This window comes from Ammodytes marinus, assembly GCF_949987685.1.
Source record: "Ammodytes marinus genome assembly, chromosome: 11".
Classification (NCBI taxonomy): Eukaryota; Metazoa; Chordata; class Actinopteri; order Uranoscopiformes; family Ammodytidae; genus Ammodytes; species Ammodytes marinus.
The window spans coordinates 30,388,107-30,415,255 of record NC_137215.1 but is presented as its reverse complement, the minus strand read 5'-3'; the positions used below and the strand labels follow the sequence as shown (position 1 = coordinate 30,415,255).

The 27,149-nt window shown below is 39.4% G+C and overlaps 2 protein-coding genes across 2 annotated transcripts in view; one reads left to right on the top strand and one right to left on the bottom strand.

Annotated features, from left to right (window-relative positions):
- The window catches only part of LOC307258015 (B-cadherin-like), a 41,099-nt gene extending 38,387 nt beyond the window's left edge, over window positions 1–2,712 (top strand). Inside the window, exons 17-18 of the mRNA XM_080037398.1 lie at window positions 1,308–1,457; window positions 1,773–2,712. Coding sequence (XP_079893524.1) covers window positions 1,308–1,457; window positions 1,773–1,988 — 366 coding nt within the window. The 3' untranslated portion in view covers window positions 1,989–2,712. The remainder of the gene's footprint in view (window positions 1–1,307; window positions 1,458–1,772) is intronic.
- A 1,214-nt stretch (window positions 2,713–3,926) lies between these two features.
- rasgrp3 (RAS guanyl releasing protein 3 (calcium and DAG-regulated)) lies at window positions 3,927–25,811 on the bottom strand. The gene is made up of 14 exons (XM_080036437.1): window positions 25,794–25,811; window positions 24,569–24,700; window positions 22,445–22,592; window positions 18,293–18,466; window positions 17,387–17,503; window positions 16,210–16,488; window positions 11,575–11,655; window positions 11,208–11,321; window positions 10,947–11,062; window positions 10,114–10,261; window positions 8,196–8,232; window positions 7,556–7,705; window positions 6,757–7,148; window positions 3,927–5,213 (listed from the first exon to the last, which is right to left on the bottom strand). The coding sequence occupies exons 1-14, from the start codon at window positions 25,796–25,798 to the stop codon at window positions 5,205–5,207; spliced, it is 1,902 nt and encodes a 633-aa protein (XP_079892563.1). The 5' UTR covers window positions 25,799–25,811; the 3' UTR covers window positions 3,927–5,204.
- Between the last annotated feature and the right edge of the window lie 1,338 nt (window positions 25,812–27,149).

Below are 27,149 nucleotides of genomic sequence, written 5' to 3'. Positions count from 1 at the left end.
TTCTTTAAGAATTTCATTCCCACAATCTAAACTCCTTTTTGCAGACCTACATTTAGGCTTTTATGTCAAATATCAACCTGCAGAAGAAAGTTGTGATAAAGATGTACAATATTGCAGTCTGCTTATTCCTTTTAAGGTACTTATTACCAATTTAGGGCTGTTGAGCAATTGAAAATAAATATATCTAAATAATTACAGGCTCTGTGTAATTAATCTTAATGAATCACATACTTATACAGTGACACTTTTATGCCTGTTTATAATATAAACAGCTGTATAGCCTACAGTTTGTTTCTCTCTCTCCCTCGTAACTTCTCCCACCTCCCCTTAGGAACTAGGGCCGAATCTTAGAACCACAAAAAAAACAGCATGTTAAATGACGTTGGTTTATCTCCCACAACAGGCACCCACTAAATCAATAATGCACAGCCACAGCGGAGAATAACATAAGACGTCTTCCTACCTTCATGCTTATTTGCCCGAAGCGTCCCATAACACATCCATAGAGCCCTCGGCCTCTTTCCCATGCTTCTTTCTTTACTCTTTAATCCTGTGGTGCGGACCGTGTCCGCAAGCTGCAGGTGCAGCTGTGCTATCATCACACTCCTTTTGACACACCGGGTCAAAGGGCACTATAGACTTCTATTAATTATTTTACCACATTATTTTTTTCTGTGATTAATTAATCTAAAAATTAAAGCGTTAATTCGACAGCCCCAACATTTTAATGTGAAAATATTACCAAAGTGTACCTAGGTAAAATCATTGAGTAAATTGTATCTAAAGTTGAACCCAGTCCATTGCAGTGGAAATCAATTAAATATTTCTAATGCAAGAAGACATTTTTGTTATCCCAATAGCCAATATCAATTTCAGCTATATGGCCCACCCTTACTGGTGAATATTAGGGTTGCGCATGGTTCTACTTTCAGATCGGCCAATCATGTTCAATAGGGATCACTGATAGACGATCAAAGTGGTGGGGGGGCCGTGGGGGTTAGGTCACTGCCTGCAGCTCTAACCGGGGGATCTTTTCAATAGCTGAATTCTTTTAACTTTCTCATACAGTTAGCTATGTGAAAAAACATTTAGAAAAATGTGTAAACATCGAAATATATCCCTTTTTAAAGTTTTCCCTAGAATTTGAGAAATAGCAGATATTTTGCAGAAGCACCCTCCTACTGTGTTTATGTGTGTTCATTTGTTGCCTATTAATATGAAGCAGCGTGTAGATAGTGAATGCCCGCTAAATATATATATATATATGTTTTAATCACTGCACGGCTCTGTCTTCTCTTCTCCATCAGGACTTTGATCTGGGGGTTCTGCACCGCGGTCTGGACGACCGGCCCGGCGTCTTCAGGGACGACATCATGCCAAACTATGCACCAGCTAACCCGTACCATTACCGGCCTCGCCCTGCCAACCCAGACGAAATTGGCAACTTCATTGTTGACGTGAGTTAAATATTTAAGAGCTCATACAGATGTTTGAAAAATATATTCAATGTTGCCACAATCTACAGTATCATTTATTTTTTATTTTTTTGCAATATACAATGTTTCATTTATTTAACAAAGCTTTCAGCCATCTTTTTTACACAAATATTTGTTCTTTTCACTTGATGGTATAGCCAAGCTTTAAAATTGAAAACCCTTGAGGCTCTTTTTGTCTTTCTATCCTCCCAACCCCACTAATTTGACTTGACTGGTCAGAATATAATCACAGACATTGTATAGAATAAGAGCTGTTCTGCTGTGCTCCTCATTCAGAACCTGAAGGCAGCAGACAATGACCCCACTGCACCGCCCTACGACTCCCTGCTGGTCTTTGACTATGAAGGCGGCGGCTCTGACGCAGGAAGCATCTCCTCTCTCAACTCGTCCAGCAGCGGAGACCAGGACTACGACTGCCTCAGCGAATGGGGACCGCGCTTCAAGAAACTGGCTGACATGTACGGAGGAGGAGAAGACGATGACATGCTGTAAATGTACCAAAGAACAAACTATGGATGAGTGGATGTGTATGGCTGTGTGAATGGAAGATTGATGCAAGCATGAATGAATGAAAGCCAGGGAAACTGTCAGCCCACATTTGTTTAGTTTTGTTTTGGTGGGGATTGTGGTTTCCCTTTCAGTGCAGTCAGCAGCCCCAGCTTAGAAGCCAAAGAATGATCTATTTGGCTTTTGTTTGTTTTTTATTCCATGAGTTCCCCATGTTGAATGGTTATACTGTCTGCCTGTCTTTTAAATCCCTGTTGGTCTAATAATGCTGCTTGTTCATTTAGTTCAGGCGCCACACCAGCCACAATGTTGATTTATGAATTTTGTTCTGATACTTTACCCTGCATTGTACCTTACTGGGTGACACTGGACACACTCATAGATGCTTGCAGTTGCACTGGTAACGTGTTTGTTATATTGGCAATGTTTGGTACTTTACAATTGAAGTTTTTACAACTGCTTTAGTTAAATGTGATTGTTTCGTATTTTCTGTCTGAAATGTGGTGAAATCCAGGTAGCCAGCCAATGCCACTTCAACATCTGATGGCATGTCAATATTACTGTTAATAATAAATGTGTGATAAGCATTTCATCTGTGGACATCCTTATCTCATTGTAATGTCAAAACACTCTTGCTGTTGCTTCCAAAGGTACATTATTACACTTTTATTGATTTTGATTTTTTTTATAAAGTTTCCTAATACAATGATGAATTTGTGAATTGTCTCTTATTTCACCTTCTAGTCTTTAAAGCTGGTGTATATGATTTCTGATTGGTCAAAGTTAACATGAGCTGTACACTTTGACCAATCAGAGCGAGGCTCCGATTCTCTGTTCTTATTGGCTGTTGGGACTGTCCATTCACTTTGGCATGATGTTGTAGAGCGTGTCAGGGAGGGAACAAAGAGAACAAGTGGAGCGGTTGAGGTATTTGGATTCGAATCTCTATCCCAACTGCCATTTTCTCCCCAAATCATATACCCCAGCTTAAACTAGAAGCACATTAGACATCAACAATGAGTAGCAGTAGTTGTGACTAGAAAAGAGAGGATTTATTCTTCCTAATTAGACTGGTAGCGGCAGGGTCGTTTAGCAACATGAGGCTGTCTTGAAATTAAAAAATTTCAGAAATTGGGTCTATTTTGGTCAAGAATGTAGATAGATATATGGTCCTGCAGCGAATTCTGACATCCAGTACTAGCATCTAGCACGTAAAAATAAAATTGCCGACTGCCCTACGCTTGTAGAGGAGGCAGATACCTGCAAACATAGCTGACAGTCAGGGCAAGTCCACGGACACCACAAAGACCATCCATCTGTAAAACATGTTTTAAACACTGACCTGGTTGAACAATTAAAACGGCTCGTATGTAAACCAGAGCTTATTTTGTGACGAGCAAACCTTTTTTCTCCATCCTTCTGTTTTTATATTTTTGACACACTGCATACAAGCAATCTGTCGGCTACACCTTGTCTAAATCACTACAACAGTGCTATCAACATTGGCACTAGGCTAGGCCTACTCAGACCCAATTACGGTCCAGCCATACTAAACTAGGTAGGCCTATTCCCTATAGTCTTGTTTCTTACTGTGTGTGTAGTTTATTTACTATGCTTTATAGTTGATGTAGCCTACATGATCAATATTGTTTCTTATTATGCTAAATTAAATAAATGTCAAAATACAATCAAAATGAATATGAATGAAATTAGATCTTTGTAAAAATAGTCAAATGCAATACACATCCTATGATAAATGAATAGTTTTTCATAGTGGCATGAATTACCATGCCATACCATACCATAGATGTCTACATTCAGATCAAATCCCAACACGTAAAACTAAGTGAAGAAGTTTATTGCATTACATTGTTGTCCAGCAGAGGGCAGCTTAAACCTACCAATAACTATACAAAGCTCTGTCATTAGTTTTCATCAGGAGGTGCATGACAAAATGAAAGGAAAATGTATTGTCCAATCACAGCTTAAGGTCGGAACAATGGGCAAAGATTATTTTAGCCCAGTCTCATGTCACATTAAAGCGGTTTCCTGTAGGCCTGATACAATAAGGCACATTTGCAATTGACTATCCAGTTTTAAGGGATTGTACTGCAGCAAGCTGTACAAACACACATGTAAGACACCTGTGAATTGGTTTTATTGTGGCATGGGAAATTCACATCACAACGAGAAAACAAATTCAGTTATTAAAAAAAGTGTATTATTTTATCATTTAACATGTAGGCCTACTGTTTAACAAAGTACTGTATATTCTATTTTTGCTAGCATTCTGTTTCATTTGTTTCACTTGGGGCATTGAAAACGACAATGATTCACTTTTCCTACTGCTAGAGTACGGCCATGTCAAGTCATCCAAGTGCATGCTGGGAGAAATGTTTTACTGTAGGTCAGTTGTGTCTGCTGTGAAACCCCTGAGACATTGTACATGACACTGTGGTATTTTGTAGGAATAAATAATACAATTTATACAATGAACACTCAAAAACATAATTTAACACAACCTAGGGTTTTGCAGAATCGTCCATCATCAACGTTCTATATGGCAGTAGGTCTGGATGCCCTTTAACATTCACCTTCATTATGGCTTTCCCTTTTTTTTTTTTTTGCAACTCTACATACAAATATCTACACACTGTCCCACGTCCTTCATGCTTTTTTTCCCCAATCACTCCAAACTGGGGAAGGGAATACTAAGACTTTGCAGATCCCATCTTTTACTCTGTCATAATGGCATTGCTCCACTAAATGGAATCCATTCCACGCTTTTGTGAAGTCCAAAGAACAATGTCTCTTTCTTTCTTTCTTTTTTCGTGCTGATGTCATGAACATCCTGGATCAAAACTCACAAGTTCCGTCTTAGTAACTTAAAACACCGATCCCCAGCCCATTACGCTGCACAGGAGGCGAGGATGGAGGTGTTCCTTTACAGTGGCTCTAAGTACATTATCTTTTTGTCCCTATTTTTTTCCTGATCTTCGGGACCTCTCTCGTGTCTTTCCATGACCTTGCATGGCATTTGCATGTAGCCTGGGCTGAAGTCTAGAGAGGACACGATAACTCCAGGTCGCTGAGAGGAGACCTCAGGCAGCCCAGCACACCCCCCAGACACAACAGCTTCCTGCTCCGAGCTAGCAGGGCCTTTCTGGAGCCCCACGGCCGACCTTCACCACTGGGACCAAGTCAGCTGTCCTGGGGAGGAAGAACAAATTGATTTTTTTTTAATAGTGTATTATGGCATATTTACTGAAGCTCTGTGAGCTGCATTCCTTTCATTGTAATCTTGTTTTCATTGTTCCAAATACATTTCTAACAACATATTGTAGAATAATGATTTAATTTAAAGTAAATATGTTAATATTATGTTATGTTAATGATTCTTGGTTCTGTTATTTATAAGTATTAAACTGCACTGATTTTGGTAATGAAGTACCAGATGAGTCCAATCATCTGTAGCCTCCAATCACAAACATGCCAAATAAAGTTGTCCTCCTCTCTCACTCTCTCTCCACTATACCCTTTCACACACACACACACACACACACACACACACACACACACACACACACACACACACACACACACACACACACACACACACACACACACACACACTTGTTAGTGTAGTACAAAAAGAAAGCTTAAATCCATGCAATCCATTATTTTTTGTGCTGCAACTTTAGAGAAAGTAACAATTACCTCCAGTTGAGTAATGGTGCGTTTTTCTCTGTCATATTTCTGTTGTTACTGTGTTATTGGTTTTTCTGTCCATTGCTTGGGCTGCACTATTGATTAACACTCTAGAAAGTTGTCCAATAAACTATACTCAAAACAGAGTAAGGGCATAGGAACCCCTTTCATGATGGCGGGCGCTGAACAACATTGGCCTGTACCACACAGGGAGGGAGGGGGGGGGGGGGGGGGGGTGGAGGATGCAGTGTATATGTCCCCCTCAATTTATTTAGTAGTTTATTGAGCAGGGACAAATACATTGTAGATTGTTTCATATAAAATAGATGCCATGCATATAGGTTTATAGTCAAGACTCATTTGCAATCCCTGTCCCTGGTTAAGCCTTTACTAGAAGTTACACACAAATAAAAATACAGAAGACATCAGATTCAGGAGACATAAAGACAAAAACAAGGACAACGATTAATGTGTGTGTGTGTGTGTGTGCGTGCACGCGAGCATGCGGGTAAATGTTCACAGGGTTAATTCAGTTTCAACCATTGTTTTACTTGTGTGTTAAAAACCTTGAGCTCTGTCAATGTTTTAATTTCTGGTGGTAATGTTTTCAACAGTTTGGTGCCAATTGCTACAAAGGATGATTGTCCGAATGTGGTTTTGCGGTTCGCTGTTCAAATCTTTCGAAGAAGTAAATTTGTCTCCCTCAAAAAGAAAATGAAAAAAACTCCCAAGTAAGAGGGGACACATTTCTATCTAACTATATCTATTTGTAAATATATTACCTGTCAACAACGATCTCAGACACCCCTGAAGTGGATCAGTAAAGTTTATCTATTTACCTGCTCCCCTTGACTACCAGTGTTTGAGCTAAGCTAACCTGGATGAGCGACCTTTGTCCATTTCTATATAAAAAATGCACTCACAGTTACATGAACGGTATTCTGTCGCCATTTTTCTTGAGCCGGAGAGTGAGGCAAAAGCGGGAAAAAAATAAAAATTTGAACTATTCCTTTAAATAAAAACCTAGAGCCAGCCATCCCCTTACCTTGCCTCTGTGTGTGAGCCCGTTGTGTATGAGTTCTCCTGAGATGTCTGTGTTGTGCTGGGAGGAGTCCATGCTGCAGCGCGAGGAAACGGCCTGGTGCTGCCCCCCCTCGTTCTGGTTCTCCCAGTGGGCAAAGCCTTTGTTTTTAGAGCTTTTCCTGTGAGTCCTATATTTCATCTTGGGGAAAGTGTGTGAGCCGCCGTCCGTGGCCCCCCAGCTGCAGTGTTGGGGCCACGGGGGCTCGGCCTGCGTGGCCTGGCTGGCTGCGGCCCTCTGCTGCTGCAGGCGCACTGAGATCCTCTGGGCCGAGCCGCTCAGCAGGGTGATGGAGCCAGTGTCCAGAGCCGGACCCGCTGACGCGACGGCCGGGAACTCAAACACCTCGTCCTCATCTGAAGGAGCCAAACACAGGACAACATAAACTAAAGAGGGTGGGGGGGGGGGGGGGGTGGTCAGTGATTCTGGGGAATGCTTTGTTGTCAAAGTCACCTTAAGTAAAAATCAGTGAATATAAAGCGAATCGTGAGGAGATATATTTTTTCTTTCTTTTTTTTAAAGATCATTTTTGGGATTTTTTTTTCTTCACTGATTTTTGACATAGAGTGTTTTTTACAACAGCCATTCTCCAGCCTTGCAGACTTCACCTCTTCTATATACGGTCATAACAGTAGTAGGTTATATAATAAAAACTGAGTGTTACAGTTTGGCAAATTGTAAATGGATTAAATGTATACATATTTTTCTGTGTTTGTGCTTCTTTTTTTCTAAATGAGTGTAAATGAGTGTAGCTGACAAAGACCTTTACAGGTGGGCAGTGCGGGGCTGCTGGGCAGTGAGTGGTGGGTGAGTCTGGCTGGAGAAACACTGCCCAGAGAGCTAGAACGGATCAGCTTCCTGCAGGCCAGAACAAGCCGCTCGCGACACTGTTTATGACAGTTCACTCCACAGTCTGCAGAGGAAATAAAGACACATCAGCTTCTGGTCAGGGCAAACATGTCCTTAGCTTCCAGACACACAGATAGAGGTTACTTTTATTCTACTATGCCAGATGGTAAGAATGTTTAAAAAATCCAAAATGTAAATAAAATTGCACAGAAAGATGTTTTCACTTTTTACATCTCTTTAAAAAAGGGCCAATTTACTCAAACTGGCCCGAAAATTTGGGAAATAGAACTTAATGGTCTGCATATGGGTGAATGAGAAATTATGTTATGTTTGTGTTTTGTTTGTAAACCATAAAGCGGTGTTTGATTATTGCGTTTCCAACAACTTGTCAGACAGTAGATACTGTGTTGAACGATCATTGTATTCATGAACATTTTTAGCTGCAGTTAATGCAGATCCTTGTCAATTTAAAATGAGCCGAATTTAATTTATCCTGTAATGTGTAAAGATAAAAAAAATGGATAGTCTTCACAGAAGACGCAATGAAACAATACCTTTGCACTTGTAGCCCTGTTTGATGATTCCCCAGAGCTGCAGGTCCAGAAGTGTGAGGAACGGGAGCGCGGGTAGAGAAACATACAAAAACAATTACATTAGAAAATAGAAGTTCACAAAACCATAAAAGAAATACAATTCAACAAGTCATTTCCTGTTATCTTGTTTGTGTGTGCTTCTGCCCCGCTTTTAAACGCCAGACACAGCTCAGAATCAGGGCTGAACGATTTGGGGGGAAACCGATATCGCTATTTTGATTTGATTTGATTTGTGATATAGTTTATTAAAGCCAGGCATCATGGGGCAGCAGTAGATTAGTATATATATATATATTGGAGTGTGAACTGGTAGCTGCAGGGTTGCCAAGTTCACCTCATGGGAACTGCTGAGGTGACCCCTGAGCAAGGCACTGAACCCCTAACCATCTCGTGAGTGCCGTAACTTTGAGATGGCTCTGACTCTGGTACCGGTTTGCATGTCTGTACTTCCAGCCTGTGTGTGTATACCAACAGAGGGAAAACTGAATTCCCCCAGGGCATTCAAGGTGAAGTAAGTGATTTATTTATGTTAATATAAGTGTTAAATCGCTCTTTATTCATACAGTGATATAGTGTGTGCGTTTCATAAAGCTGATCTCTCAGTCACCCACTCTGCATGTAATCCACAAATAAACTTTTCGGGGATCCCACTAAAGATAACCAATCAGAAGAGAGAACGCTACAAACTCACTGCCGTTGCACGTGCAGCGCGACAGATGGGTGAATGTGTATGCGCCCCAATGCCTGTTTTGATGGTTTTATAATTTTTTATCGCACTTATGGATCTGAGATGCTGCTAGATAACTCACTGTTTGAAGACCGCAGTGCATCAATGTGGTGACGTAGGGACGAGGGAGGGGACTGCTAACTGCAGTCACTGACAGGAAGTTAGCTAAAAGAACCATTCCGCTTACTGAACCTTTAATAAAGTATGTTTGCTTCTTCTACTTCAGTACAGTAGACAGATTCAGTCAGGCAATATTCACTCTGGTGATTTAAATGTTCATTTAAAGGCTGATAAGTATTTTGCAGGCAGGGACTGTTAAAAATAAAAAAGACGTGTGGGGCGCCCTTAGCTCAGTTGGTAGGGCGTCCCCCCCCGGGCCGGGCCCAGCAGCAGACCCGGGTTCGATTCCCGCCCGCGGTCGTGCTCTGCATGTCATTCCCCTCTCTGCCCCATTTCACCTCTGTCTCTTCACACTGTCAAAGTAAAGCATGAAAAATGCCAAAACATATCTTTAAAAAATTAATTAAAAAAATAAAGACATGTACAGCTAAGACTTAACTTGGCCGTTCCACACACATATAGGTTGTTGTGGCATCATTTTTCAGCGCCGTATCATCTTTTTCCTTACATTCCTCATACGGTGTTCGCAGGTTGACGCGGGAGGGCATTGCATATTTCAATTATGATTATGTGACTGTTTATTTATTTTATCCAGTGTTCACAGGAGTTTTTGAAACCCAATTGTCTTTTGAGAGCCTGTTTCATACTGAATAACAGTCAGAAACGACTCTATAGTTGTAGCTTGTTTAATATACTGGACTAGAGCACCACTGCTGTCACTTGGCTATTCATTTGACAGTCTTTCCACACCATCAGTGTAAAGATTTCCTTGAGTTTCATGTGCTTGCTGTTGGCCACTTCTGATTGGTGAGGATGACCGTCGCACAATGAGAACAACATTTACTTTACCTTACTTCTCAATTTCGAGATGAAATCGGTTAATCGTTCAATGACTACAAGAAAACTAGTAATGGTAAATAAAACCAAGCACAACCATAGAGTATGTTACTGAACTGAAAGAGATGTGTCAGGAGTGATAACGAAGGTGGTGGTAGGAAATGTGCTATGACTGAATCTTAAAGAGATACACACAAATCCAGCACAATGTTCACAGAAGGTGGGCTTCAGGTATGTCATCTCCTGGAAGTTGTGGAGAAAGCCTGGACCCATCTTACATTGGAGCAGTGGGTTAGCCCGGAGAAAATACGCCATCATCTCATCCTTACTGATCAATCCATCTCTGGGAACAAGAGGCAGAAAAAAGAGGACAGAGAAAACCGGCAAACATTACAGTGACGCAAAGGAGCATGCTCTCCCCTTAATATTCCCTCCAATTGTTTTCAAGGCAAAGTTGTCCTCAAACCGTTGTCACAGTAATCCCTGTTTCGTTTTGATTTTGAAAGTCGCTATGTTTCCCCAAAGCTACTGGGAGATGCAATTAGCATTGTTGCTACGTACATGTGGGGTTGCGAATTGAGAACCACTGTTCTAACAACCCAAGTTAACGTGCCGTGACAAGGTTGGACACGGCTCAAATATGTATTTTCAGTAGTTAAAGCTATAGCGTGTAACTATTTCATATAGATTAATATCGGTTACATTCGAGCCATTGCCAAACGAGTTGACACAGAGTTGACTAAGCCTATCAGCTCCACAAAACTCTCTGTTTTTCTCAGTTTGGCAGCGTTTACAAACTGGTATCCCAAGAAGAAAACAAGAAATGTGTCAAAAACCTGGACGGTACAGCAGAAGGTTTAAAGTCTGCATCCGATCATCCGATCACCGAAGGCTTACCTCATGTAGATGCCCCGATAAAGTTGTTGTAATTACTCAGAATTACTCATGAGGTGCGGCGACAGAAGTTACGCACTATTGCTTTTATCAATTGAATATGTATGTTACAACTTCCAGTGTTGCACACTCACTGATCTTTGTCCAAAACACAGAAGGAGTCCAGGAATGGAAAATTAGCAGCGATGCTCTCAAAGTCCTCTTGAGAGATATAGCCATCGTGGTCATGGTCATAATTCCTGAACACAGACTTCCAAATGAGAAGAAATAGATTACAACAATATTTCACACACAACACCTCGACATCTGTCCAACCAAAAGCTGTATTTCTGCTATTTTATAGATAATGAATACATTCGGGATCATTTGAAAAGGGTACTATGCAGTCTACTCACATCAACCACCTTTCTGATGTGTTTATTGACCACAGAAGGGTCCGGTTTGGTGGTAACACCTGAGGCCCAGTCCAGGGGGGCCAGGGGCTTATTGGGAGTTGTGGGAGAGGTAGGCTAGGAAGGAGGATACAGCACAAATACACGGGACAGAGATCAGAAATCTGTACTGTGGGCATAACACATTTGCCCTGATTGCTAAATTACAGCATAGGTTAAAATTGTTGCGGTCAAAACTAAGCATTATGGTACAATAATCTTTAACCTTTCATCATAAATGTATGTCTTTAAATAAATTGAGTTGAAGCTGTTAACATTCAGGATGCACAGACTTAAACATAAAATACAAACTCTTCCAGCTGAAACTTACCAATGATTTGGGGTTACGTGGTTCCCTTAGCAATGACTGCTCATAAATTTCATCTTCTGTGTAATAAAGGTCTAGAGAAAGCTGAAAATACAAGGATTTTGGATAGTATAAGTTTAAAAAAACAATAAACAATTGAAAGAAGCATATTAAGCTTTTATTTTATGTATTTACACTGACTTATTGTGATTAATCAAGTGTTGACAGTTGAAATATTTCCAGCACTCATTTTCCTCTCTTAAATGAAAGCAAATTGGTGGCTCCTTTAATAATCAAGTGCAATGCAAAACGTTTTCAACATGTTATTTATCAGGAACATTTTTAAATAAACAAAGTACTGAGAATTTTGATTTAAAGAGAATTTATAGAAAATGAGTGCCATTTTTAAGATTGTTGACCAAACTAAATTGCTCAAATGTTTTTTGTCTGACTGTTCAATACCAATGCATGTCAGTATGTACAACAGTAAGTGCACATATAACCAATAGTCAGCACTGATTCAGGCCCTCTTTGATTCAGTAGTCTGTTATCATTCAAAGCTGTCACATCAAGTACAGTACAGAGCTAGCCAGTACAAGCACTGTATATGATATGATATGATATGATATACACTCACTGGCCACTTTAATAGGAAGGGATTGGACCAACCACCTTTGTCCTTCTGAACTGCCTTCATTCTTTGTAGAATACTTTCAACAAGGTGTGTGAAACATTCCTCAGAGGTTTTTGTCCATATTAACATGATAGCATCACACAGTTGCTGCAGATCTGGCGGCTGCACATCCATGATATGAATCTCTGGTTCCACCACATCCCAAAGGGGCTCTATTGGGTTGAGATCTGGTGACTGTGCAGGCCATTGGAGTACAGTCAACTCACTGTCATGTTCAAGAAACTAGTTTGAGATTATTTGAGCTTTGTGACATGGTGCATTATCCTGCTGGAAGAAGTTATAAGAAGATGGGTACACTGTGGTCATAAAGGGATGGACATGGTCAGCAACAATACTCAGGCAGGCTGTGGCGTTTAAACAATGCTCAATTGGAACTAAGTGGCCCAAAGTTGCCAAGAAAATATTCCCCACACCATAACACCACCACCAGCCTGAACCATTGATACAAGGCAGGATGGATCCATGCTTTCATGATGTTTACGCCAAATTCTGACCAAACCATCTGAATGTCGCAACTGAAATCGAGACTCATCAGACCGGGCAAGATTTTGCCAATCTTCTTTTGTCCAATTTTGGTGAGCCTGTGCAAATTTTAGCCTCAGTTTCCTGTTGTTTCCCCGCCTGGTGAGGTCTTCTGCTGCCAGGCCCGGAGTGGCTAATCGGGAGAACCGGGAGCATTCCCGGTGGGCCGCTCTGGTTTTTGGGCTGCGAGGGCCGGCCCAGTCATGGCACTGGGTTAAAATATCATTTTACCTATTGGTGCATTAAAAATCATATTATTAGTCCGCAGTTAAGTTACTTTTAATGGAAACTGACCATTTCCTACAGCTTCAGTTTCACATTAAAAGCATCTAACTGGCGTAACGTGAGATTACTTTTATTTTGAAGCAGAATTTAGGGCCTCCTAGCCCTGCTGCGTGTCTCTCTCTAGCAGCATGTCGGACTACGAGGTGAAAGATAACTTGTAATTCTGCGCTCATACCAAAGGCTTTAAAAGTTAGTCACAGCCCCCAGTCATATATGTTCAATGCATGCTCGGGACAATGGCGACTGGAGCGTCGGCTGCACTGGGATGAGCCAGAATCCGAACATGTAGGCCTATTCGGATGAGCACGGATAATGAGATGATCGATCCGAATATGTTTACTTCGCGAATAATCTCGTTATTATTCAGGAAACAACTATTTATTTATTTTGCCTATCATGCACTAAATTGACGTGGCGCGTTCTGCCTTAACTTGAGTGGCACCTATCAGCTGTTCATCTCCGCTGCCGTGGCAGAAAAGAGATAGACCAGCTGCGTTTATGCATGGCCCCGTGAGCTGCGGTCTCTCCAATCCGCTGGATGTTTGTGACCCCGAGTCACCTTCAGTCCCTCCTGACTTTTATTTATTTCAAATCTCTGAACGTGAACCACGTCTCTTCATTTAATAAAATCGATCTTTAAATATTCGATCTGCAAACACTTCGCTTGTTTAGTTCATACAATCTGTTTATAACTAAGAGATTTGCTCAAAAAAAGTTTCGTTTTTGTGCGTTGATCAATTAGACCACTAGATTATAAAACGCTGTTTCCTAGTCTAAAGTAATTATTCATTGAACTAAGTTAGAAATTAAAAAAGAGAGGGAGAGAGAGAGAGATAGCGAGACAGAGATAGGCCTATGAGAGACAGGGAGAGTGAGAGAGAAGAGGGAAATAAACGGGCAAAATAAATCTTATCTAGATCGATGATACAACTTAGTTTAGTTAAAAATAAAAAGGGACAGAGATGAAAAAATAAAATAAATTGGGCAAGTTTATGATTTACTGTGATGTAATAGGCCTACTGTTTCAGACTCTGAATGTTCAATGTCCCCCAGTCAAACGTGTAGGGGCTTAGACAGTTATAATGAGAGAGAGAAACAGATGAGTACAGTATGAGGAAAATATGCCTATCTCATTATTGATAATATGCCAATATTAAATCAATTTGAGGCTCTGAAGGGACAATAATTGTTGTTTTTTTCACACATAAGCCCATAAGCCCCAGCCACTTCCGGTTTCATATCCGAATACAGGTAGCCTACATATAGATAGGCTAATTGTGTTTGTTGAACAGATAGCCTACAGATAATGACGTCTCCGTACACTCCTACTGCACATAGTAGCACCATGGCAGGCACCTGAGTAGGCTATAGGCTAAACAGGAGCATTTGAGTCCACACAGTCTAAAAACACAGAATTACAAGGGTGCAGAGAACAGTGCACTTTTGCAGACGTACATATTAAGGTTGTTATTACATTACATTAATAATGTCGGCGTGAAAGTGGGCTGATCTGAGGCATAAAACTCCAGGGCTGAAAATGAGTCCCACTCCGGCCCTGTCTGCTGCTGTAGCCCATCTGCTTAAAGGTTGGACGTGCTTTTCGTTCAGATGGTATTCTGCATACCCTGGTTGTAACAAGTGGTTATTTGAGTTACTGTTGCCTTTTATCATCTCGAACCAGTCTGCCCATCCTCCTCTGACCTCTGACTTCACCAAGGCATTTTACGTCCACACAAATGCCGCTCACTGGAAAAAAATATATTTTCGTACCATTCTCTGTAAAACCCATAGATGTTTGTGCGTGAAAATCCCAGTAGATCAGCAATTTCTGAAATACTCATACCAGCCCGTCTGGCACCATCAACCTTTGTTGCTGTCATGTGATTGGCTGATTAGTTATATGTGTTAACAAGAAATTGAACCGGTGTACCTCTTAAAGTGGCCGGTGAGTGTCTATGGCTGTGTTCGGAAAGCCATACTAGCGTCCTGCATCCTACATACTCACCATCTATATACTACATACTGTCTACTCAAAGATCGATCGTGTATGCGAGGTGCGTCGAAACGTTTTCAGTTGAAGTATACTCAAGCCATGAAGAATGTCTTCTTCTTCTTATAAGATTCAGGCCGTTTAGACGCTGTTTAGTGTACAACCGCCCTCCACAGGTTAGATATTGAACTATATTTTTACAGTCCTGTGTTCATCATCTGTGTTTTAGACCTCTTGTTTTATAATCTAAGTAGGCCTATCTTTAAGAACAATAATCACGTTTCGTGGCGACTCAGTAATGAAACTGAAAGTAGATATAATATCGCTAATAGCCTAAATGAAAACAGACGGTCAAAACAGCATCCAAATGAGCTAAAATCCTAAATACAATAAACAGTAACATGGCACACTTATTTTTAGGTAAGCTCTAATTATTATCTAGTTCTGATTATTTATTCATTTTTTCACACGTTTATGTTTTGAGGCGGAGGACGCTCTCTGTCCGGCTCATCAGACAGCACTCAGCTGTCTGTCAGTTGAGCTGGACGAGCCGCGGTGTGTGAAACTCAGCATTCAGTTCTGATCTGATTTTGATATACTATATGGTTCTGATCTATCTCCACTATCACACTGGCATCACTCATTTCACTTAGTAACTCTAATGTTGTTTGGTATTTATCTTCATCTCTTATCTATTGTAAGAGTTTATGAATGACTGCACATACAGTTGTCAGATTGGGGACCCCAAACAATGTCGTTGCCTAGCAACTTGCTCGAAAATATTTCATTTTCCTGTGCGGGTAGAATTGATCCAGTGCATTGTGGGGCGGTTGAGTAAGAAAAGTATCCAATCGATCCATACCCAAAATCTTCCTGGCAGTTAGTACTCATCCGGGAATTTCTCGAATACCCAACAGTCACATACTCAAATTGAAGTCAAAATGAGTATGAGTAGGACGTTAGTATGGGTTTCCGAACACAGCCCAAGACTCTGGCTTTTGAATAGGAAGTAACCTATTAGTAACCGGAGTGTCACAAGACTCCATTCTGAGTCCACGTCTTTTTTAGAAGTGCACTCAGTATGTGTGTGCATTTGATACAAATACGCTTGGCTACTGCGGTGTCTCCACATCTCAGATAGTGTCTGTGTGTAGAGAGAATGGCTCACCGTTAACAGGTAGATGAGGTCCATGTTGGGCTCCACATGGGCCACTGAACTCTGCAATGACACCAACTCATTGAAGGTGACATAGAGCTGATGCATCTTCACCAGGTTCACCTTGTTACTGCCATCCACCCAGTCAGGGAAGACCACGTGCACTGCGATCAGGTCCTTGAGGTGCACACCCAGGATGGGCACTTTAAAACCCAGGCATTCATTGAAGGCCTTCCGGTAGCAGGAGTAGTTGTTGTTGGAGGAGACCAACTCTGTCATCTCACTCCAGATCTGAAGAAGAAGGGAATGGAACATTTGGGTAAAGTATGTATGAGTATGAAAACACAATGTTGTTCAGGTAAACCGTTTTCCATTGATCATTTTACTGGTGGCGTATGAGTCAAGACTGACTGACTGACTGACTGACTGACTGACTGCATTGAACCCTCATGACCTTTGATTCCTGATAAAGCACTACATTCTTTCAATAACTCATTGTGGTTTTATTTGTTCCAAAACATTGACATTATGAGACACATTGATTGCAGCACATTAGGCTGCTTTAACCTTCTCACAGACTCAGACTCAGGTTATAATAAATATAATTTATTATAATGCTTTGCCAATTACTCTGAGACCAAAATGAGTGGACCTCCTTGAGATGGACTGACACAACATTTAAATGGACTGTGGACATACTGGACTTTGAGATGGAAGCAGAAAAATCAAAACTTTCTAAAAATTGACAGAGCGATACACATTAAACAAGGGACTGAAAGTAGCCAAAGAGAACCTACCAGCGTGGAGCCAGCATCTAGCATTCATTATATAACTCCAACTAAAGGCATTTTGACTTTGTGTGTCTCAATCCAGAACTTGTGGCTTACTATTTCTACCACTAAGCTGTGAGGCTTCATTGACCAACATGCCTACATAACCAATTCAAAACCATTTTGTTATTTGAGTTCATCAATGATGAAAACCAATTATAATTCACAAAATTAAAATTCAACTTTGCAGGAAAAGCTTGTAACCAAACATGGCAATGTCTGGCGGGCCTACAAACAAATGACCAACGGAGAGCCTTTATCCATCATGTACAATCAAATCTGGTTTACAGTTGTAGCCTATTATGCTTATTCATATTTGTATATGCTGAAGGAATGCATATTTACTCCAATTGACTTACTTTCACGACTTCCGGAGCCAGGTAAGAGTGAGTCTCTTTCAGTCGAGAGATGGAGCTGTGGCTCAGTCCCCCCACCACCGCCATCAGAGTGTTGAAGTTCTGCAGCTGCAGCAGTTTCTGATGAAAGAGTCACATGTTGAAATGGAATTATTGCTTCTTTACCGTTTTTTTTTTTTTTTTTTTTTTTGCCACCCGTCATTAATCTGTAATTTACAATTTCTCAAATTAAGTTCTAAATGCTCTTTTCATGGTGGATGAAATCTAAAATCACTTCTTTATGTAATCGCTGGTCTAAATGTGCACACTAAAAATCAGTTTTAGTAAAAGTAAAGCACCAACACAAAATGAAATTAACTTTTCCCCGTGCAACTGGTTGTTTTGACTGTTAGTTATTTTCTTACTGTTGGGTTATTTACCCAAACCAAAATATGTCTATTTTGAAATTGTACAAAACAAGGTCCCTATGAAATTGGACTGCAAAGGATATACATATCAAGTACTATCAACAACAAAGAGTATCATCTAAGTTAAGAGTATACTTTAAAAGTTCACAATCATATAAATGTTAAGGTGGATCGATCCAAAGGAATTAAAAAATACACAGGAACCCATGGTGTTTTTTCTTTCTTTTTTTTCTTCTTGGTACCAGGCAATTTACCAAGTATTGCATTGGTGCTAAATTTGACCAAATAGACCACATTTAAATATAATGTTATGTCATTGTTATCAACCTTTACTAATTTCATATTTAGGTTTTTCATTTTAGATTATAAATGTACCTAGTGAAACCCAGAAAATAATAGAGGGCATGACCTCGGTGTGGTCATTTCTTAACACTCACCAAGGAAAACTTCTCTGATTTATGACTGCTTTTCATTTTGATACTGACAAGTGCATTGGTCTTACCTGAGCCACATGGATGTACTTGGTGATAACCTTTGCCCGGGTCTGAGGTGTTAGCTTGCTGAGCACCATGAGCTGGACCCACTGTGAGACTCCGTTGAAGAGAGCAATGGAGCGCTCCAGGGTGGGGTTGTCCAGCAGGCAGCCGTGGATCACATAGCTCTGGTAATCAGTAAACTGGGGACAAAAAGGAATTACAGATCAGATGTCATGCCTTCAATTTAACACTTACTAGTACCGTAAGGACTCAATGGAGCTGGAATGGTCATTGTCTCTAACTATAGAAAATAAATAACTAACTTCACACCGACATGTTTTGCTTTCTAGCTGTTTAAGAGTTACATTTCTGAGGGGGGCAATATAGCTGTGTTATCATCCAAATGTTAAAGGATTGATTCACTTTGGAGCATGCATATGGACTTTACATGATGTGGCTATGTCATTAGATTTTGAAAATATGTTGTGTGCAATGTTGATATTGTGATCCTGTCTTTGAAATGCATTGAATTTCAAAAAATAAATGGAAACATTTTTTTTTTGTACCTGATTGCCTATGTGAACTGAAGCAGCACCTTTTCATGTCACTACATCACATTTTAAGGACGAACAAATCACACACAAAAAGTGTTGACTACATCCTATCAAGGTTTTATCACAATTCCAATAAGACCTTGACTGTTAACTTTGATCTCCTTGCTGGCGTGTAATAAAGGCATGTCACCCAGGGCCCCGCTGGCTTCACATCAAAGCTCTGCAGCAGCTGTTCAACTTCCCAAGAACTTCTCAGGTAGCCTATATATTTCTTACACAATGAACTTGTTTGACTGGGCTTCAAAATAATACATGCAAAACTGAATGAAAGGACATCATATCTAACCTACACACCAGGTCAGACTCTGTAGCCTAGTGTCTGAAACATCTGTCTTACATTAGCTAACATTAGCCATTAGCCAGCACAGGCTACAGTAGTTGTTGTACCAGACAAAGTGAGGGTGTAGCAGCAAAACCCCTGAATACATTCAAGTATTAGGAGTAAGAATGTGCCATTTTTTTCATTCTAATCATGTTACTATCTTTTGCATTAATAGTGTAAAACCAAATATTTTCTGGAACAACCTACACTCTTCAGTAGGTTTTCTAAGTGTTCTCTTACATGATTCTATCTGTTCTCAATGCTATACAACCAATAGTACCATTACCATTTTTTTTTTAAATAACATCAATCTTACATTTTCAACAGCTAATAATAACATAATGGATTTACAAAAGACACATTGGAAGCTTTGTGGCTGTACTTTGAGCTAACTAGAAATAAACATGCTAACAACCTCAATGCCCAAGTGAAAAAAAATAAACTTAAGTAGATTGTTTTCAAAGTAAACTTAATATATTTAAAGTGTGTTTTTTAGCTTAAGTTGTGTTGAAACAACTTAGTTGCACTTAAGTTATACTTAAGTAGTGCTTCAACATAATTTAAGTGTATTTATTACCTCATTTGCATACCAAATAGTACAACTTATTTTGTACTTAAGTATACTATTTAAGTATACTTTTGAACATATACTTCATTCATACTAAAATAGACTTCAGTAATGGCTTTTTATTCATCAAAAGAATACTAATAGTTTATTATTAGCATTTGAAAAATAGACTTCTGTAAGGGCTTTTTATTAATCAATAGTATAGGCTACTAAGCATTTAAAAAATAGACATGTGGCAGGACAGGGGATCAAACCACTAACCCTGTGGATGCAAGTCTTACACTCTACCCACTTGGCCACAGCAACTTCATAATTTCCTACATACAATAATAAAATGCCACACTGACTATGTGCAATACTCTTAACATATTTTCAGATAATTCCTTTTATTGCACAGGTTTTGTTACACAAATAGGAAAATAAAAATTATCCTTTTAGGAGGAATACTTTTAATCAGGGGTGAGCAGAGTTAAAAACCACAATACGGAATTAAAAGGTACCATCATTTATAACAATAAAATCAATCCTAAAAGAGCAATTGTGTAGCTGAAATGTTTAATATAAAATTATAAAAAATTGTTTACTATGCCCTATCTGGTTGCAAAGAGAGTATCAGGAGATGTGAATCTAAATATAAAAAAAGTGAATCTTCGGGGGGATTAAACATTCATTGGTGTATTATGGTTACATTTTAGGAATGTATATGATGAATGCACTCTTATGAAACTAGCTATAAATGCTTTTTATCAATTTCAGTGTTTTTAGTCTTGAAATATTTTGTGATAAAATTCTAATACTTAAGGTAACTTTCACATTAAGAAATACACTCAAACATAGCACACTTTTTTGGATTATACTTAAGTATATTAAAAATACACTCAAACATAGCACACTTTTTAGAACTATACTTAAGCATATTAAGAAATACACTCAAACATAGCACATTTTTGATAACTATACTTAAATGCAACTTAAGTGAGGCAAACATTAAAGTAGGGGAGAACGGGGTAATTTGTCACATGGGTTGGATGTCACATTCGTTATATCTCGCCACCAGAGCGCGCTAGCTCTGAAATGTTGATATAAAAAAGGTCCAGAATTGGGATCAGAGGTCACATACATAGACTTCCTTGGAGGAAGACAGCTGCATTTCAGGTGAGAGGATGTTTTGTGTTTTTCATGTCAAATTCAAAATATTTTGCTTCTCAGTATTTTTCTTCTAGGCTTTTACACAATGGGTTTATAACAAAACACTTGTTACCCTCAGAAAGTGTGAAGGGTAAACTATAGTTTAGATTGTGGTTAGCAAGCTAATTAGTTGTCAGATGGTTGTTGGCCTTGATGCTAGCAAGAAATTCAAGTTGGGGTTGGTCGTCAAATTTTTTGGGGGGTTGGTTGTCACATGTTATCTCAAGGCTGCAGCCAGAAAAGGAACCCAATAACGAAATAAATTGTCAAGCTGTATCCTCACTGACACCCCAGAGAAGGAAAGAATAGAGCAGGAAAAGGCAGCTAGCAAGCAAAAGAAAAAAGGGCAACAAAATCAAAACAACCCAGTGCATCCCAAACTAGACCAGCTGCCAAGGCTACAGAACGTTATGTAGGCCTATTTGTCAACTTGACAATGCAATTAAACATTCAAATTTGGTTCTGCCTCCTTGCCTTCTTTTTAAGATTTTTCCCATTAAGATAACATTGTGACAAACAACCCCATAGTGTGTGACAACCGACCCCTTGATGGGGTTGGGTGTCACAATGTGTCAGAGTGTCTTTGATGGTAAATTACTTCTTCATTACAATAAGTTGGAAAAAAAGAGAGACACACATTTCTAGCCAACACCTTAAGCTTCAATTTAATGTAGGAATGGCTATTGACAGATGTTTTGGTGATGAGCAATTCTCACTAGAGTAAAAAGTGTGCCTACTTACCCCGTTCTCCCCTATACTTTTTAAAAATATATTTATACAACACTTAAATATAATAATAAAAATCATACTTTAGAATAGTGCATTGAAGCACAAAATAATATACTTAAAGTATACTATTAAATAAGTATATAGGGTATTGATATACTTGGACAAACTTTTAATATACTTAATACACTTAAAATATACTTTAAGTATAGAAAAAATACACTTTTTTCACTTGGGTGTTACTGTGCCCATGTTGAGTAGTACATGTTCTCAGTGTTGAATTAGCTGATCTTAGCTGCAGAAGAATGATAATGTGCTAACTGTACAACGTACAGGAGAGGCTGATGGGAATGTCATAAGTTTTGCAGGTATTTGGTCATAAAACAAAGCATTGATGCAAAGTCAGGGGATGGCCAAAATGATTACCGTTCTGTGGTCAGAACGGTATCACACACTTTGTGGTATTCTACCCAGTTGTTGTAGAGATAATTTTTTTCATGAAATTAAAATGCTTCTTACCTGAGGGAAAGTCAAATAGTTAAAGGAGCGCTTAAATCCGTGGGATTATTCCTCTGGTGTTTATTAATGTCTGTAAAAAACATCATGGCAATCCATTCTATAGTTGCAGAAATATTTCAGTTTGGACCAAAGACAGACAAACCAGGGGATGGATCAGACCTTGAGCCCCATCCGTAGTGGGGCTTAACAAAACTTTATATCATTAGACAGCTGAACAGAAGCAGGGCTGCTTGTGACGCACCGATATCCTCCGGATAGACTTGAACTCCAGGAAGGTGAGATGCTCAGCCAGCTCCATGGGCTCCAGGTGGTCAAACAGCAGCGAGGCCTTGCCTTTCTTTGCCTGCTTCTTCCGCTGGGTCAACTTTCGCATCCAGTCGTACGAGGGACTAAAGGAGAACGATACATTTATAAACAATCAAAAGTCAATCTAGGACCTTTTTGGTATGCTTTGAAAATGTGACCCAGGGTTTGTTTCCACCTTTGCTGCGGTTTGTTTCTTCAGGTGAGAACACAGCAATGTGTGATTTGCCCTCTTCTCCCGCCCCACAGGGACCACAATGGAAATAAGCCTTCGGGCTCTGTTGTGTCATCCCTGACTATTTATGTACTTTAATGTATGACACAGAGCGCTGTTCATATTTTATATCAAATGGTCAAATAAAATCAATCAACCAACCAATCAATCAATCAATCAATCAAGCACACTATTATGGGATGAGGAAAACTATCTATTTCCTGTAGTTTCTTTCTGTAGTTCTCCTACATGGAAATTCTGACTAATTGTAGAGCAGTTCAGGAACTAAGTTATTCCTCCCGACCCAGACACATAATAATAACAATAATATATTTTTGAATACTTTTCTTCAGGGAGGGCACACTTCCTCTCTTTCGATCCTGCCAGCTCTCTCTCTCTCTTGTCTTCCTCTCTTTATTTTCTCTCAATTTTGACTTTTTAAAGTGAAATGCATGAATCTGGTGCACTTTGAGAGGAAAATTAAGAGGCTAAATCAATATCAAATAATGTGGAGACACTGGGTCAGATGAATTAGAAGCTATTGAAGAAGGACACATGGATTTTCCAAAACATTTTAATATAAAATTAAATATTATGGAGGGTCCTCTGGCTTGGAGCTCTTTTTCTTTTATGGGACATATTTCTCTGTAATATAATGAATGCATTTAAATGCAGTGAGAGGAACGAAGCAGAAGAACTCTGTTGTCCAGCTACTGTATCTTTTTTTCCACAGACGAGGCTGAAATAGGCTATAGACTATACACAGTACATGGGCAACTGAGGGCAGCCCTATTTCCAATTGTTTTTAAATAAACTCAATACACACTGTGCATGGATGTGAACGTGACATGATCAGATAATTTCGGATTACCTCCCAGATGAACTTATTACATTTTTAGGCTATTAATTATCTAGACCAAAACATTTTATTCCTTTTTTGGTGTGATAACTCACATTTGCATAATATGGTGTGTTTTTTTTTTTGAGGGGGCCCCCCCTGGCGGTCGGGGGCCCTAAGCGACCGCTTAGTTCGCTTATACCTCGGGCTGGCTCTGCTTGAAACTCAATGTATCTTTAAGTCGCATCTGACCACTGAGCGAAAAGAACAATCTCACGTGGCTAATGCTGCTGCATTTTGGTTCACATCCGACCAGAGGAAACGAGAGGTGTGCAAGATTGAGATCAGGACTTTGGGGTTGAATGCAAAATATGTAATTTTCCACCACTAAGGGGGCTCACTATCAATATAATAACCAAAGACAGAGTTTGATGATGCCATGGATCATGGGAACAGCTTCAGCAAGAGAATAGGTCCACCCCGATCGATCAAATAAAACAACAATCCAACGCTATGAAGCTACTCCTTTTGTCACACTTAATATCTTGTACTTTTTATACTGATCAGTCACTATTTTACCTACTGCAATTGCACTTTATAATGACTTTTAATTAAGGACAGATGACATTTAAACTTTTTAACTTAAGCCTGAGCTGCATATCAATTGTATTTTTGCTCCTGTATATTTGCACACTTGATTGCTTTTTATCATAATTTTTATTTTCCTATCATACCATGCATTGGCAGAGCTAGTATTTTTATATAGTACTTTTATCTATGAGTAACAGCTACTTATGCACATGGATGCTCCATACCACTTTTTTAACCTAGGCTATGTATTGTGGGCTCATGTTTTTTGTAGGGGTGGGATTTGTATCTATATGTGTTGTGTTGTGTGTATATGTATGCTGGCTGCTGGAACACCTACATTTCCCTGCTGAGATGAATAAAGTATAGCTTATCTTATCTTTATCTACGAGCCGTTATCAGTATGATCAAGGGTAACTTACATGGTGGAGATGTCGAGGAGTTTCAAATGTTCCTCACGGCCAAGCTGAGCAGCCGCATCTCGGAATTCTTCTGTAATCTGGATCAGACACAAGTCCAGGTTGAACTCTGCTGGGAATGTCTCGATCCAGTACCTAAACACACAAGAGCAGCAACTCTTTTGACATTTGAAAATATGGTGACATGATGAAAACATCAAATTTTTTAGCTCCCAAGAATTTTCCATCGAAACCAAAGAAAGACTCTTGTCTTGTGACCATGTGATGTGGCTCATTTCTCTGTATAATGTTGGTATGGTGCAGGAAGTATACCCTGGCTTATAGCTTACTTCACTGCACATTTACAATTTAGAGTTGTGGGATGTCACCACCCTTTGTGACCCCCTTTCTAGAGCAGTGTTGGGCTTAAAACACAGGGTTAGTCACTGGTTTGAATTGAGGGTTAAAGCAAAACCGATGCATTGCTTATTGTAAAAAAAAAAAAAAGGCACAGGCAATGAGCCTGACTTCAGGACAGTTTCATACCACAAGCAATAAGACTGTTGAACTCCTGAGCTACTAAGCTCATCACTATGCCACTTTGCAACAGTTTAAACATCTGTTTAACTGTCTGTTAACATTTACGTCTAATGTGCATGCTGCACATATTTATAATATAAACCAATTACTTAATCATAACTTATATCAGTGCATATCGCATATCCATATTTTTATTTATATTTTACATTATTCTATGTTCAGTATCCTATTTCACTAGTTATTATTTTTATTATCATTTCCACGTATTGTATTCTATCTACATTTCATTTCATTTTGCATTATAAATTTACTTTATATTTCTATGGTGCGCCTTATCTCTACACTTCTTATCTGCACCGTGTCCTTGCACTACTTTTGTGTTTGTGTCTCAGGTGTTGCTCTCTTCACTTGTGTTTTTTTTCTTCTATATCGCATTGTTGAGAGGAGCCTGGGGCTGCTGTAATTGTTGTGCATATGACAAATACACTTCTTGAATTTTGAATCCTGAGCATTGTCAAGACATAAACCAACTGTGGCATCGGATTTTCAAGTGTGAAACATGGAAAATGTAGGAACTAGAATTGTGAAAGTCAAACTGTACAGTGTGGGTTAATAACAGCAGGGGAAAATCCTGTTGGCAGAGAAAATCAAGAGTGAAAAGTCTTGATGGGGGTAGGGATGGATGTATGTAGATGTAGAGGAACCTTACCTCATTAAATAACAAATCTTCAGCCTGGTTGTCCGGCAGTCATCATCTTTGCTGTCACGGTACGTGGGGGGTTCAGTTAAGGACATTTCCAAGATTTGAAAAAAACGAATGCACTTATGATAAATCAGCACAAATATAAATAAATAAATAATGATACTTTAAGGAATGATTTGCTGCATTCTGTGGAATCTAGCCACTCCATTAATGGATTTCACCACTCTCAAGCAGCCTGGGCGTCTCTCTCTCTCTGAACATTTCTTTAGCAGTGGCTATTGCTAATCTGATCATTCATTCATGGCATTTCTCCCCGCAGGTAGCATTCTGATGCAGAGCTCACCGGCTCTCCTTTTTCATTTTATTCACACGACAACTTCAGACACGTTTGTATCTTTACAAGAGCAGGCCTTTGACCCTGCCTCTGAGTGTATGAACACTTGCATCTTTAGAAGTGATTCATTGTCTCTTCCACTATAGATGAGATTAAGAATCTGTGTCATTTTGTTATGCCAACCTTAAAGTTCCCAAACATCAACAGTGTCTATAGAATCAGCTTTGTAACTTGAAGAATAGACCATAATAAAATGATCGTATGCCTACAGTGTTGCTACTGTCGGAAAATGGTCACTTCACTGGCTTCCAGTACTCACTAAGTGACCACTTGTGACCATTTTAAGATCATTTTAAGCGTCTTTGAGTGACCTACAAAAAAGCGCTATATAAAACCTATCAATTATTATTATTATTATCTCTTGTCTAAATCTGACCCATGTGTATAAACTGTAGTTCCTGTAGGCTTTCTGACGGATGGGATATATCATCAGTAGTTTTCCAGCCAGTTCTGAGGATGTGACGTACCAGCGATGCATCAGCAGCAGGCTGCGAGGAAGCAGGCTGGACAGCATCTCCCCATTGTCATCTATGAAGAGAAGTGAGTCACACATATCACCATCTGGGGCGGTGAAAAAAAATATATTTTCCTATCTCCTGCGATTTTGAATCAATTCATAATTTGCAAAAATCCAATTAATATTTTTTTTGTTAATAGATAAATAAATGTTAATGCCGGTAATGTTGACTTTCCATAAGATCACATGCATTACAAGCTTCACATTAAAATAGACATAAAATGAAGATAAGACATGGAAATAAATCGAATCATGGGATTCCAATAGATTCACAGCCCTCATCAGCATGCTTAAACCTTAACAGGCACTGTGTTAATGTCCACAAGGGGAGCATAATCAGGTCGCTTTCCTACTTATCTTAAAGGATCATTCTGGGTATATTCCCATGTTTCTTGTCAACAAATCCCATGAAAACACCCAAATAATTATGAACGTATTTATTGACCTAAAT